This window comes from Sceloporus occidentalis, unplaced genomic scaffold (assembly GCF_023333645.1).
Source record: "Sceloporus occidentalis isolate IW3139 unplaced genomic scaffold, rSceOcc1.0.p SCAF_49, whole genome shotgun sequence".
Lineage (NCBI taxonomy): Eukaryota > Metazoa > Chordata > Lepidosauria > Squamata > Phrynosomatidae > Sceloporus > Sceloporus occidentalis.
Window position 1 is genome coordinate 60588 of NW_028317029.1, and position 14531 is coordinate 75118.

Here is a 14531-nt window from a genome sequence, read left to right on the forward strand (position 1 = left end):
ATGTCTTGCCAGAGAAGTTGACAGAGAAGGAACGGTTAGACATGGATATTATTTTTTGCTATTGTTTTTTCGTTTCTGATGGAAAATAAGTTTTTTAAACGAAATTTTTAAACTCTTCTGAGGAAGCCAAATATGTTCTTTGGCGGAACGCGTTGACACTATCCAGATTGTTACACTGAAGATCTCATCTATGCCTTTAAAGTGTTTAAGCATAACATCAGTTGTGCCACCACTTGGTAATTTTAAAGAAGATATTAACAATAGGAGTGCAATTTATTTTTAAACAAAAATATCGTGTCCATACACACTACACTACTGTTTTGTATTATTTTTCTCTTCCCGTGTTTCCTAAACACTGAGAGGAGTGTTCTTTGGGCTGTTGCAGTTACTGGGAACGTAACGAATTTTATTATTGCTTTATCTTTTGCTTTGCCACATGGGGTTGGTATATTCTTTCACGTTTGTATTATTTAGAAGTCCTTGGAATGAAGAAACGTAACTCTCGATTTCCTGGGAAATGAGGGGTCAAGAGGCAGGTTCTCATTAGGGCCCCCTGACATTGTCAACTTTGACTAATTTGTGGCCTATAAGCTACTCCAGTCATGCTCCCCAGTTGGGGTGGAAGCAGTAGAGGTATCCATAAAGACATGGTGGGAGTTTGGTGTGGAAGAACTTGAAAGGCCGCACAGACCTCAACCCCATCGAACGCCTTTGGGATGAACTGGAATGGAGATTGCGAGCCGGGCCTTCTCATCCAATGTCAGTGTCTGACCTCACAAATACTCTATAGGAAAAATATCAATTTTTTATATTTTTTTGCCTTCTTTATTGACAAATATAGGTTGATAGGGTTGATTAAACTTGATGAACTTTTTCAACCTATGTAACTATCTGTAAAAAAAAAATTACTTCTGGGATGATCCTTTTTCTTTATTACACCCAAGACAATTTTTACCAGAAGTGTTAAACCTTAACTCACCCATCATGTGCAACATAATTCTGGAAGCTGAATTTGCTTCTCTTTCTGCATGATCATTTAGCCCGACACTGCTGGGGAAATGCGTTTCCGGTGTGCCACCAAATCCCTTTTGCACTATATACAATCCTCACGTGTAAACTAATTAAGAGTTCAAGGTTATGGGTCATTCCAGGTAAGATAATGGTGGTTCTGCAGCCAGGAATTAATCAGCAGAGCATGCTGACCCCTGGCCGGTGATTAACTACGCTTGTTCGGTGCATTTATTAATCATGCTTCTTTATTATTGATTATCACACATGTTTACTTCTGTGCCTCTCTGAAACATAACCCCAGAAAGGGCAACCTAAGATGGACTCTGATCCTAAATTGGGTCTGTCCTGATGATCTCAGGACATTTAAAAGGCATCAGTGTTGCGGTTGTTACCGGGACCCAGCTGGATCTGGGCCGCTCCTCACCCCTGGTGTGTACTGGGCCAAAAATGAGTGAAGGAGTTGAGGGAGGAACCAAGGATGATTGAAACTGTGGGGACCCTGAGCAGGTCCAAGTTAGGTCCATTATGTTCTAGTAGCCCATTGGGACCTAAACTCCCGTACGCTCTTTTCTTTTGATGTCCTTCTTTTCCAGGAGCTCAGAATGTTTGCAGAGTATGAAAGCTTCATCGTGTTCTACAGCCCCAAAAGGCACAATAGCCTGGGTAGAAACAGCAGAGCGCATGCTTAGAAATCAAGCTGTGTAAATAAAGCACACATGAATAGCTATCAATAGGTCACAAAATTGCATACAAAGCTCTGCATCTTGACACGCCTTTAGCCCGCTCCCTTAAAACTAAAGTGTCCCTCTTTGGCCGCGTGAATGTTGGAAAGTATGAGCTCCAAAGCTCTACCGCATAATGTCAAAAACGGTGACCTTGCGCAAGAAGTCTTTGCCGGAACAAGATAACAAAACTATAGATAGACTGTGAATGACCCAGAATAGAGGAGATAAGGAGAACGTCTCTTTTAAAAGCCCTGGAAGGACTTTCAGGAGGACTTCAGTCCAATAACCGGACATATATTATATTAACCGCCATCTTGGAGCATTACATAAAGTACTGGCTCTAGGAACACTGCAGATGGGGGTCTCGTCAGACCACCGTGCATATGTGCAGAAAGAGCTTCTATTGATTCCATGGAGGGCACGGCGACTGCAGCTGCAAGGCTTCAATTTTATTTTTGTTTATTAATGTTTATTTTTTTTATATTAGACTGATTCTTCGTAAGAAGAGCCGTCACGGACAATAAACTCTCTTTAAACTAATATAGCAGCTCAATTACATGGAAACACTCTGCAGGTCCAAGGGGAGAAAGGGGGGTCCAATAAGATCAACTTAAAAAGACAAAATAATATAAAACGACTGTCGGGAAATTAAAAAATTAATTGCTACCTACCTGCGCTACACGCAGGAAAAGCCTAAAACCGAGCACTATTGATTTTTAACAAAGTAGAAGCACTCAAGCCTGTAGCCCCTGATTTAAGGCAGTTTATGCATTGAACCTGCCCTTACGTTAAATAAAAAATAAAAACACTTTCAAGTTAATAGCAGATAAAAGCCTTTTTACCACTCGAAAAATGAAGCTAAAAATGGCTGAGAAATTTTTTTTGTTATCCGTTGTCATAGCTTTCCATGAAAAAAAGGACAATATAGCAAGTACTTTAATGCATATGTTTGACTTTCTACTGTTTGGGCTTTGAGATTCCCATCAGTGTGAGCTGCTGGATGCAGGAAAATGCGCATGCGCGGTGAGGGTCTCGTTCCACCTGCTGGAATTCTCACCCAAGAGAGAAGCTATGAAAGTTCAATACAGTGGGGTCCAAGAGAAAGAGAGTCAGAAATCCCCTTTTTTAGAACCCTGCCGGAGCCCGCTGTCTGTGTATAACACTCGTCACCGGAGGTAGTTTCCCAAAGCTCTGGTCGCCAGTAAGGGGGATGCATAAAGGTAGCGCAGATGCATGATAGGTGCAACGCTGAACACGTTCCCCCATGGTGATATATATATAACGGCATTTAGCAGTCTTTGTAGATTTTTAACAGGCAAAAAAAGATTCATGGAGAAAGAGAAGCGTTTCTCTCTTTGTGCGCTTTTCCGCAAAAGGGCGGAGCCACATGGGCAGCCTCTCCCCCGTTCCTCCAGTCAGGGGAGTTGGTGTGCCTGGTAGCTCCACCCTTTTGTGGAAGAGGACCGGGAGGCCAGGCTCATGGAGAAGCGGACAAAGAAAGAAGAACAAACAAATAGATGCAAGAGAAGAAGTTGTGATGCGGGGGGGTTTCGTCGCGTTTGACAGCATTTCATCCTTGGACCCAGGCAGCATAATGTCTCGGGTCGGCCCTGATCTTGCTAAGTATTTGTAACTAAATTGTGTGGGGTTTGTTTTTTTTCTATATCAAGATAGTACATGCATTCAAAATGGATCAGCCTCCCATCAGAAGTGGTAGAGGCTAATACAGTGAGTGAATTTACACATGCATGGGATAGGCATATGCAGGGCCGGCCCGACAATGGAGCCGAGTGGGGCAACCACAGGGGAGGGCTGGCAGCCTAAGGCCTGGGGGGCAAGTCAAGTCAAGTGGCCCATTGTGCCACCGAATCAGCCCATCTTTTCCTGATTTTCTAACTCATATTGATTATAAAAATACAAATATGATTCAAATGTGGTTTAACATAAGTAAATTTAATAGCAACAAAGGATATTAAAAAAAAACGCAAAACTTAATGTCCCCCTGATGCTCAGCCAGGTAAATGATACTGGCTGAGAATTATGGGACGTATAGTACACAGCAGCAGGGAAAGTGTTTTTAAGGCTAATATGAGTACCCTACCAGGATCAAGTGGGCCCATACACTCTCAAATATTAATTCCCTGGAAGAGCTGATTGGGGACAGAGCTGACACTGGGGAGCTGAATGGGGACAGCAATGACATGGGGGGCTGAATGGGGACAGAGGTGACACTGGAGAGCTGAATGGGGACAGTAATGACACGGGGGGCTGATTGTGGACAGAGGTGACACTGGTTGGGGCTGATGGGGACAGCAATGACATGGGGAGCTGAAAGGGGTCAGAGGTGACACTGGGAGGGGCTGATTGGGGACGGAGGTGACACTACCGTTTCTTTAATGAATACAATAAAATAATATATAATTTGTACAAATATAGATTGGTTTAATAACCTTGTACATCTCCCACTTCTTCGTGTAGACCTCCGTTCCCTGGTAGCTGCAGACTGCCGTTTTCTACGTCGTGTCACTGACATCCGGTGCTCCAGCAGTCTGAGTGCGAGGGGGCGGAGCTTTCATCCCTGACGCTGCTCCTGTCACTATGCGGCCAATCTAATCTAAACGGCCGCTGGGTGCTGATGCTGCTGGCCGGCGCTGCTTTAATACCTTTTTTTAAATTTAATATGGCAAGCCGGATCGGCTTGCCATAGTAAGTAAAAAAAAGTATTATAGTAGCGCCGACCGCCGGCATCAGCACCCAGCAGCCGTTTAGATTAGATTTCGGGCGGCCTGGGGGGCAATTGCCCCCCGGCCCAGCCCGCCCCTGGGCAACCGCTCCAGGCGGCACTTTTTTTTTTTTTTTTTTTTTTTTTTTTTTTTTTTTTTTTTTTTTAAAGCCGAGAGAGGGCACCGAGTGGTTTTATCTTACCAAGTTATCTGTACCCGCTCGGCGCCCCTCTCTCCTCTGCAAGCCCTCTAGCTCGGTCTCGGTGCCGGCTTGTAATGTTGAGCGCCGGAAGATGACGTAATTTCCAGCGCTCAGCATTACAAGTCGGCACCGAGACCGAGCAGGGAGACTCACCGCAGGACTGCTTAAAGGTAAGTATGGGGGGGGGGAGGAAGGGTAGATAATGGGGGGGCAGCAGGGAGAGGAATGGTAGATAATGGGGGGGGCGGCATTTTAAACTGCGCCCCAGGCGGCATTTTGTCTTGGGCCGGCCCTGGGCATATGGCTCCTGAATCTAAGGTGTCTGACCTGCCATCAGATTCTATGTTTCTGTGTTCCATGCCTGTCCTTCCTTTACTAATCACCCCCCCCAAAGTGTTTATTAAAAAATAGCCATAAATAAATTTAATTTGTGAAATAAGTGAAACACCAGTGATAGCGCGAGTGAGGAAAGTTTTATGTTTTATACTTGTCTGTCTACAGTAATTATTTTTAGCTGAACTATTTTTACCCACTTTCCACCACTATAAAAAAAATAATCCTCCTGATTTTATTTCATTACTCTGTTAGGGTAAATATTTTTATAATTGTCTTAAAATAGCTTATTTACAAAGTCCTTAGGCATGCAAAGCTTAGTTGCTAACAGTCCTGCTATAATAAGATAAAACGTGGGAATAATGCCCGGACCACGAGCCTCCAAAATAGGGAGACATCCCCGGGGTCTATGCGGGGTATCCATTCCCGGAGACGGCAGACACACCAGGATTTTCAGATAACATCTACCCGATTGCTCAGTGATACATAATAATAATAATGGCGGGATCACCTTAATTATACAAAAATCCTCAAGATTTAAGATTACCCCCCCAACACTACCCTAGACGCACCGGCTACAGAGAGCCCCAAAATCCAAACTATAATTATACGCTTGGCCTCTGCAAGGCATTATTTATGCTCCTTTGGTAAGGTAAGGGTTAAAAAGACTATTTGCCTAAGTGCGGGTCACAGTATTAGCTTAGGGCCTTGAGAGCCCAACAGGTTAACCCCCATATGGCCTGTGTGTTGGAATAAAGTGTACTCACCCCATGCCCCAGAGGCCACAATGTTAAAGAAGTACAGAAGTCCCTGTCTTGAAAGCAATACACTTGTATTCAAGTCAGGAATGCGGGCGAGTACACTGTTGTGAGATTTTTGGGGCCCCAGGGCCCCTCCAGAGGCTGGCCCCACACAACCGTACAAGATTTATCATCCAGATAGCAACCTTTGCCTTATTAAGGCTTATTATCAGCTGTGCCTATATGGCAAACAGCCTGCACTGGCTTTTAACCCTTTAATCCTCATTAATGAATTATGCCACCAAAATATCTTGAGACCACGATCTCTTGCATTGTTTAGCAAGGCTTTGCTGGTCTCAGAATGATGGGAGTTATAGTCCAAAGCCTCTGGAGTGGCGGAATTTGCTCTCGGGCTTTCGAAGAGTTAATTTTTTTTTTGGGTTGAGGAAATTGCCTGATTATTGTTTCCACGCGTCTACTACTATTTAAGTAAAATAGTCCCACGCAATATTGCTGTATTTTCTAGGGCTCGTACCGTAACACGTGTTACAGCATTTCCCTGCTATCCACAAATCATATTTTCCCTATTATCTGAATAAAGTGAATAAAAATTGCTATTTTTTTGCAAACAGTTGGCCCGTAACTTGCTCTAAAATAGCATTTTTTTTAGATTTCCATACGTTGTCAGCATGCACAAAACTCATGCTCTATAATAGTTCGTGGGGAGTGAATAATAAAAAAAAGAAATCTCATAATTTACTTTGTACAACTTTCTTGAGACAGCCTAGATGTGTGCTGGGTTTAACCCCTTATGTGCTGTCCAAAAGGCTTTGAGTTGTTTGACTTGTGTAGCCTTGGACAATTGTACAATTGTAAGTGCTCTTTAGAAAAAAAACAACGTCAGTGCGTTCTTCCTGGTGAAATATGATCTAAAGGAATAAAGGGTTAATGGGAAGGTGACTGCCACAGACACTCGAAGTCCATCTCGTGTTTCTCAGGGAACTTCCTGAGTGACAGATGACATCACGTGGAGGTGTGACTGAGTGATGATGTGGAGAGTGAGGTCTGCTGTGCTGCTGTGTGAATGTGGAACGCTGCTGAACATAGCAGGGCTGCCTCTCTTCCCTCCTGGGCAATCCCAACTTCACTAAACACGGGCAAAGGCTGATTGCGGTCACACAAATTCAACGGGGGTCCACCGGGACTGCTGAAAGAGAGGGCTGCCTGCGCTTCAAAGTCGTGTTTGTAGTCACGGGGGCTCTGATGCCTGTTGTGGGCTCCTGAATTTTGAATAGCGTGAGGATGAGCTGCACCGAAGCACGTTCCCAGCGAGGAAGCCGTCTGTTCTTGATGCGTTCAGCTGCTGCCAATTTGCCGGTGAGTTCCCCTCGTCTTTCAGTACAACGCAACCTGCACGGCAGACCGAGACGTGAACATGCTGGTAACGGGGCACGGGGGCCGGGAATGTCTAAGACGTGCTAGTTTTTCGTGCGCCGATGTAATGGAGATGAATGGATTTCACATTTGTTGACGTTCTTTGGTAAACTTCTTTTCAAACCCCGCAGGCATTCAGAGGAAAGGACGAGCGCGTCCACTGAGTCATTCCTTCTGTGTCGCGGAGCGAGGGACAGAGCTTTCGAGATTTATCTGCTGAACTTTCGCACCTATGATGAATGCTGAAATCGGGGCTCGTTCGGGATCCGCACGCCTATCGCTTTCGATGTGCTGGAAAAGTGACGCGTATCAGTGAAAGAGCTTTAAGCGAGTGAGGATGAGAGAGGAAAGTTTGCTGTCGCTGGAAAAGATGTGCAGTTGGAGACTTTGCAGGAGAAGCCGGTGGCGGGCGCTGAGGTCTCGGTGGCTGGCAGCCAGCCTGACTTGTACGCTGTTAGTTGTGTACGTGTGCACCCAGGACCTGTTACATAGTGTCATACGTTTCCCTATATTATGGGGGAGCTCAAACCCACCGAAACAAGTGACTGTCCTCATCTGGTACGAACCCTTCGGCAAAAGACGCCGCCTCGGGGACTGCCACCTCCTATTTAACATCACCGGGTGCAATCTTACCACTAACAGGAGCCTCCACCAGGAGGCAGATGCCATCTTGTTCCACCACAGGGATATCGGCGATTTCAGTGACTTCCCCATGATAAGACCAAGTTCTCAAAAATGGATTTGGATGAATTTCGAATCCCCGTCCCATTCCCCATGGCTGTCAAGCTTAGGGGGCATATTCAACTGGACCATGTCGTACAGGGTGGATTCTGATATTTTTATGCCGTACGGCTATTTGTTCTCCAGGAAGAAACCTAAAGTTATTCTCCCGAGGAAAAAAAAGCTGGTGGCGTGGGTAATAAGCAACTGGAGCGAGGATCACGAGAGGGTCCAGTACTATAACCAGTTGAGGGAGTACGTCGAGATTGACATATACGGGCGATACGGGATGGATTTAAAAGACGATAATATTGTCAAGACGGTCTCTGAATATAAATTTTACCTTGCCTTTGAAAATTCCCTGCACACGGATTATATTACCGAAAAGCTATGGAGAAACGCCTTCAAGACCGGCGCGGTCCCCATCGTCATGGGTCCGACCCGATACAACTACGAGATGTTCATACCTCGCAACTCGTTCATCCATGTGGATGATTTTTCCAGCCCGAGGAAATTGGCCGTGTACTTGAAGTTTCTCGACAAGAACATGCACCGCTACAGAAGGTACTTCACCTGGAAGAAGCAATACGACGTCCACGTGACGTCCTTTTGGGACGAGCACTACTGCACCGCCTGTGAAACCGCGAAGACGGCTGGGAATCGGTTTCGGACGGTATCCGATCTTGCAGGCTGGTTTGAGAGCTGACAGCGTTAATCGGGTTACGACTGGAAGAACTCCTGAGTTATTTCAGAAAGTATGAAATCTTTTCGGCAGCTTTGAGTGCGACACGCAGCTCGGTGATTAATATAAAACGGCCCGGTGTCGTCGGTTTAATCGGATTCCCCTGGCGGATCTGTAGACATGGCGTTATTCAACCCCGTTCGCAATGGGCTAGCCATTATTATTTAAAGAAATGAACTCTGATCCCGTTGCTCTTATGAGCTGATATCAAGTCGCGAGTAAGCAGGTTTGTGTTTGGAAACCGGGTTGGGTGCATGGATAGCTGATAAGTAATACATGCGTCCTGTCCTGGGAGAGGGCATTGAGCGTGTTGTGTATAGTTGGGTTCCATTGGATGTGGCATTAACTTCAATCATATGCAAGATACTGGTAGTTCGTTATGAGGGCTGATCTTCAGGACAGGTCAGTGGAATCCTTGCTCCTGATTTCATTCTCCGATGTATAGGACGCAGGATAATGCATACTGCGCATGCACAGCGGTGCTGCCGGTTTGAGTGACACCCTGCCAACCGAGCTCCGGTTGACCGGGCGGGAGGTATGGCACCAGGTACACCTAAGATAAGCACGAGTCATTTTGTCGGGACACACACGCTTTACATGTGCTAGGCAGCAACATGTAAAATTTTATATGTGCCCCTGGGAAAAAAAAATGACCCTGGATATAGACTTTTCTTAACCTGGGAGTGCACGGCACCCAAAGAGTTAACAAGATGCTCCTGTGGTTGGGGATATTCTGCCGCCTTTCGGGAGTTACGTTACGAGATAAGCACTGTTTGATGTTTTCTATATGTATGCACCAATAATTCTATTTAAGGGAAAGGCTTGGGCTGTTACGAAGTACGTTCGTTGAATTAAAGGCGTTTATTAGTATTTGTTGCTGGGTGTGGAATTTTGCTATCTGTAAATGATACTGCGGTATTTGCACAAAGCTGGACGGGTCGGTAATAGCCGGTTAGGTACGGGTCGCATGCACTTGGCGGCGTCTAAACAAGCAAATATATTGCTGCTAATTTAAAAAGAAACAAACAAAAAAGGGTGAGTCTCCAGACGGGGTGCCAGATATTAGCGATATGGAGTGATGTGCAGCTGGATAGTGGTACTGTGTACCCGGGTGAACTGGGTTCTAATGGGTCATAGCTCTAGAGAAACGTTTATTGAGTTTGTGTGTGCGAGGGGTGTGCAGCAGGGGTATTTCACAGCCCTAAGGAGCTGAAAGGGTTAAGCCTTAGAGCACTGATGTAGGGTGACCACCGATCCCCCAACAACCCTGTAAATCAGGGCTACAATCTTTTTAGTTGACTGTCTCTCTCTGTCTCTGTCTCTCTCTCTGTCTCTCTCTCTCTCTGTGTCTCTCTCTGTGTCTCTGTCTCTGTGTCTCTCTCTCTCTCTCTCTCTCTCTCTCTCTCTGTCTCTGTCTGTCTCTCTCTCTCTCTGTCTCTGTCTCACGTCCATACACACACACACACACACACACAGTATATGTGTGTGTATGTGTATATATTATATACTGTGTATGTATGTGTGTAAAATATATATATATATATATATATATATATATACACACTAAAAAGCTGTTTGAAGGAAAGTGTGACTCCTGTAATATTCTGCTCTTTACCCCCAAGCCTTTTATCTGTAGATAAACGAAACTCCTCGCCCCGAATCACCCATAACTGTGCAAGTTTTTAAAAATTCTAACTTAAATCAGCGTTAACGTTTCTTAAAGGGACCGTAAAGTGTTTGGGCTCTTCTCACTTCTCATTTCAAATGTAAAAAATGTTGTTAATTTATTAAAGAGCGTAATTAACTAAAAAAAAGCCAAGGTTTCGACCCATGCATTTTGCTAGCGCATGTACGGGCAGAAACGGAACCATAACTGTTTTCTTTTTTGGGTACCGGAACTGGCCGGCTGGGCTAACATGCTGTCCTCAAACGGGTCACAGAGGATTGTGGGTACGTGGAACCCACCTGCCCGCTGTATACGTTCAGGTGTCTTCAATGTATATATAATATATATAAACAGCTGTACGTACGTGTACTGGACGCCGATAAAGACTGTCTAGAAGTTAACTCTTCGCTGACTTGTTTGTGTGAATTATATTGTAAAGTTCTGTTATTTTAGGTGTATTTTTAAACATTGACGATTAAAACATTAACTTTTAGCGTAAAAATGTTTTTTTTGAGACTTTCTTGTCCTTTAAATGTTCTATATTGTCTGTGCTCCGTTCTCTGTGTTATGTTTTTGTATGCATTGATAAATTCCTGATAAACCAGTTCCATAGGGAAACCAGGCAGCATTGCACACATTTCCCGGGGCATTTGTCACGCGCCCCCCTCTCCGCGCTCTGCAGCGGAGCTCCACGAATTGGATGTAAGGTGTGCGCCATATCTGGGAACTCCCAGGCTCCCTCTACTTGCATGAAGGGGGTGTGGCTGGCTATATGTGTGGGCGGGGTAGCTGCATGTGTGGGTGGAGCTAGCCCCAATCTACTTAAGTTTACATGGGGTCGGAGGGTAATAGAGCAGTGAGTGGGCGTGCCTAAATGTTGTTACCGTGACCCCCCAGATTGAGCGCCGCGACCTGGATAACTGGAGAAGAGCCTGCTCACTGGCGCAGAAAGGTTAAAAAACAAAGTAGAAAATGAATTCGCCCAGTGGCAGGAGTTACGCTCTTTTCAAGACACTCCATTTATTGAAAAATGATACATGAAGAAGGAGCTGTGCATAATTATTTTAGTAGAATGATAAATATGAATGAAACCAGTAAAACTTTTACCCCCCCGTTCATTAAATTTACAGCCCGGGGCCTTTGCCAGGTTTCAGCCTTCTTTTTTCTTTTTTTTTTTTTATGCCACATGCATGCTTTATAGCACGTTTGCTCTTGGTTTATGCTGAGCGCCTGCTGCTGGTTATCAAGCAGGGTTCAGGGCATAGGACATCGGCTGGCGGGTTGTACGACGGCAACTTCCCACGCGTTGGCGAGTCTCCAGGTCAATCCAAGGAGAAAGTAGCCAAGCATACCCATTCTTTGGGCAACGTAAATTATACCCAAACCTGCACACCATCTCAATTTGATGGCCGCAATCTTTTGAAAGTCTGAATCCGTAGTTAATGGGAGAGAGAAAAACTCTTTCAATTGCGTTCAGCTTCATTAATTAATATTATAGTTGGTTGAGCAATCGCACCGGTCACTACTTGCCTATATAAACACGTTTCCAGCGGGTTATTTTCTTCACCTGTGTCTTTCTGTGGCTGCTGGTATGTAGCGTGTAAATTTCATTAGCATAGGTAAACAAATGGAGGTGGCGCATGCATTCCAGATGGAAACGAACAAGGAGATATTTTGGGATCTGAGAAAGCAAAACATTAAAACCATGAGACGTGGGTAGTCGGGTCGTTCTGGGTTTATTCATTAAAATGTTAAAATTCTCCATCCATATTGTTTTAAGTAAAAGTTTGTATTAATTTTTTATAGTTATTCTAATCTAAAATTGGTACGGTGGTTTTATCTCCATAGTGGTATGGTCCAACCAGCATGACCATTCCTTGGGTCACTGATAAGGCCGCTTTTCAATGTTTATCCAGAATCACTTTTTCTACCCATTTATTACGCGTTGTGCTTAAGCCTCTGGGTTATCGCGCCAGTGCTATCGTGCCACTTGGGTCAGTTGTGGAACTCGTCGGTAAAGGGCACTGTATTTTGGGCTAGTCTAGCCTTTTTTAAAGAGAAACACTTTAAAAATAAAAGGAAACTGCTAATTTTATGGGCCAGCATTGCTTTTGGTGGAGCCCTGCAGTCTGCATACTCTAACCAACCCCATCCTGGAACATCTGGCCACCCTAGTCAACAAGCAAATACATTAGTCCAATATTTAATTTGGAATTGCTGTTTACCCATTACACAACAGCCTATTTAAACATTATATTAAACGAGTAATGTATATATTTGGAACATCCAAACCTGTCCTCCTGGAATCCCAAAATAAAACCAGAATCTACAATTATGGATAATCTTTACAGATCAAAAGTTGGATTTGGACACCATCCATTTATGGAATTCTGTTTTGGTGAGTTCTTCTGGAACACGTTGGTTTTTATCAAAATATTTACAAAATATCTGTGAAAACTGGGAAGACTCCCCTTATACGTCTATTGAGAAAACCAAAAAGATCATGTAAAAAATATCTATTTCCCAACGATTTGAACCATTTTGCTCAAGTACTGTGAAAATAAAGCATTTAATATTTTTCGTATTATGTAGTTTCCTGTCTCAATCATTATCGTCTTCTGTTTATGTGATTAGAAAGCCCTCTTATTATCCAGCACAGAGATTACCCATACTTCCCAGGTCTCCCTCTGTAGGAGGGTCAGTCCCTCTTTGGGAAGTTGAAACCCACCCCAAGCCCTGACGGATTTTCCCTGTAGGGGCTCAGATTGTTTGCTTGCTATAAGTGTATTGCAGTGTTCTTAAAGGGGCCTTTTTTTTTTTTTTTTAGTTCTAGTATTTCTAGTTTCTGCGTAATAAGTTTTCAGACGGCGGCATGTTAGCCACGTGTTCTTAGCCATCTTAGCCCAGTCTACTAGACAAACCCCTTGAATCTTTATAATACTGCCTGTAGGAAACAATAGAATGGCTCAGCCAAAATAACCCGGTCAGAGTCATGAAAGCCTATGGAGGACTTCATTAGCATTGCCAGAAAGAATCAGCTCAGTGTGGTGATTGTGTAGGTAAAATGTTATTATTTCATTTGGTTCCCTCGTGCGTCACATTTCAGTCCTAGACTGGCCTTATGTCAGGATCAGACTACACATCGAAATATTGATGAAGTTTTTCCCTCTGTAATGTAACCTTGAGATGCTTCCGAGCGAGGATTCACCGTAGGACAAGCCGCTGTCTATCCTCGGTGAGTTAACTTCACTTAAGAAATGTGTTGCATTTCATTAAAAAAATGTTCACAGGTCAAGCAAAGTCCGTGATTTAAAGCTAGGAGTATAATGTTAAACAATCATGTCACTATATATAATGTTTATCAAACATGGTAGCAGATTCCGTAACCTAGAGGAAATCTCAAATAATGGCGTATAGCAAATACTTTCTTCCAAGGCTCTTGATGTCTGTAATACAGAGCAATAGGAAATCCACGTTGCTCTGTGTTACAAGCATTGTGAAAGTTGACATCTCCATGGAGTCTTCCATTGAAGAACCCCGTCAGAGTAGGGAGTACGGTATAAATAGGGAGAGTGGTTTATAAAACTCTGCGGGGTAGCCACCCGGTCCACGGGATTTACCCGACTTCATAGACTTAGAATGACATCAGTAACTTCTCAGTCTGTAATTCATGCATTAAATGTGTCCAGGTGGGAGTTTAAAAATGTAGGGAGCTGGGCGGTTCAAAGTACCGTATTTTTCGCTCTATAAGACGCACCTGCTGATAAGACGCACCTAGATTTTAGAGGAGAAAAAAAAGGAAAAAATATTTTGAGCTAAAAAATGGGCTATAAAAAAAGGACATCATCCTCCCGTCATGCCTGCACAGAAAAAAGCTGGTCAGACATGATGGGAAGTGTAGTTGGACTACAAGCGCCGTACTGCGCATGCGCCGGCGCCATACGTGACACGGCGCTTGCGTCAAATCCCCCCGTCCTCTCCATCCAGTCCGCCCTTAGCCGTCGCAACGGACCAGAGAAGAGGAGAGGCGGCGACAGAGGCGGCGGTCTCCAGATGAAGACCTCCCCTGGACGGCGAAGCGAGACAGAGACTGTCCGGGACACTTTTGGTGAGTACCGTATTGGCTCGGATATAGGCCGCCCCCGTATATAGGCCGCACCCTAAAAGTTTGGTGCTTTTTTAAAGAAAAAGTTTTTTTCTTTAAAAAAGCACCAAAAAACATACTGCCACTCTGC

General features: G+C 44.3%; 1 protein-coding gene across 1 annotated transcript; it reads left to right on the top strand.

Annotated features, from left to right (window-relative positions):
• The first annotated feature begins 7505 nt into the window (after positions 1–7505).
• On the top strand, positions 7506–8594 carry LOC149288797 (alpha-(1,3)-fucosyltransferase 4-like). Its single transcript, XM_089491265.1, has one exon. The coding sequence runs from the start codon at positions 7506–7508 to the stop codon at positions 8592–8594; it is 1089 nt and encodes a 362-aa protein (XP_089347391.1).
• Positions 8595–14531: the final 5937 nt, after the last annotated feature.

Coding starts and splice junctions, on each gene's coding strand:
- LOC149288797 (XM_089491265.1), top strand. CDS start 7,506: ATGAGAGAGGAAAGTTTGCTGTCGCTGGAAAAGATGTGCAGTTGGAGA.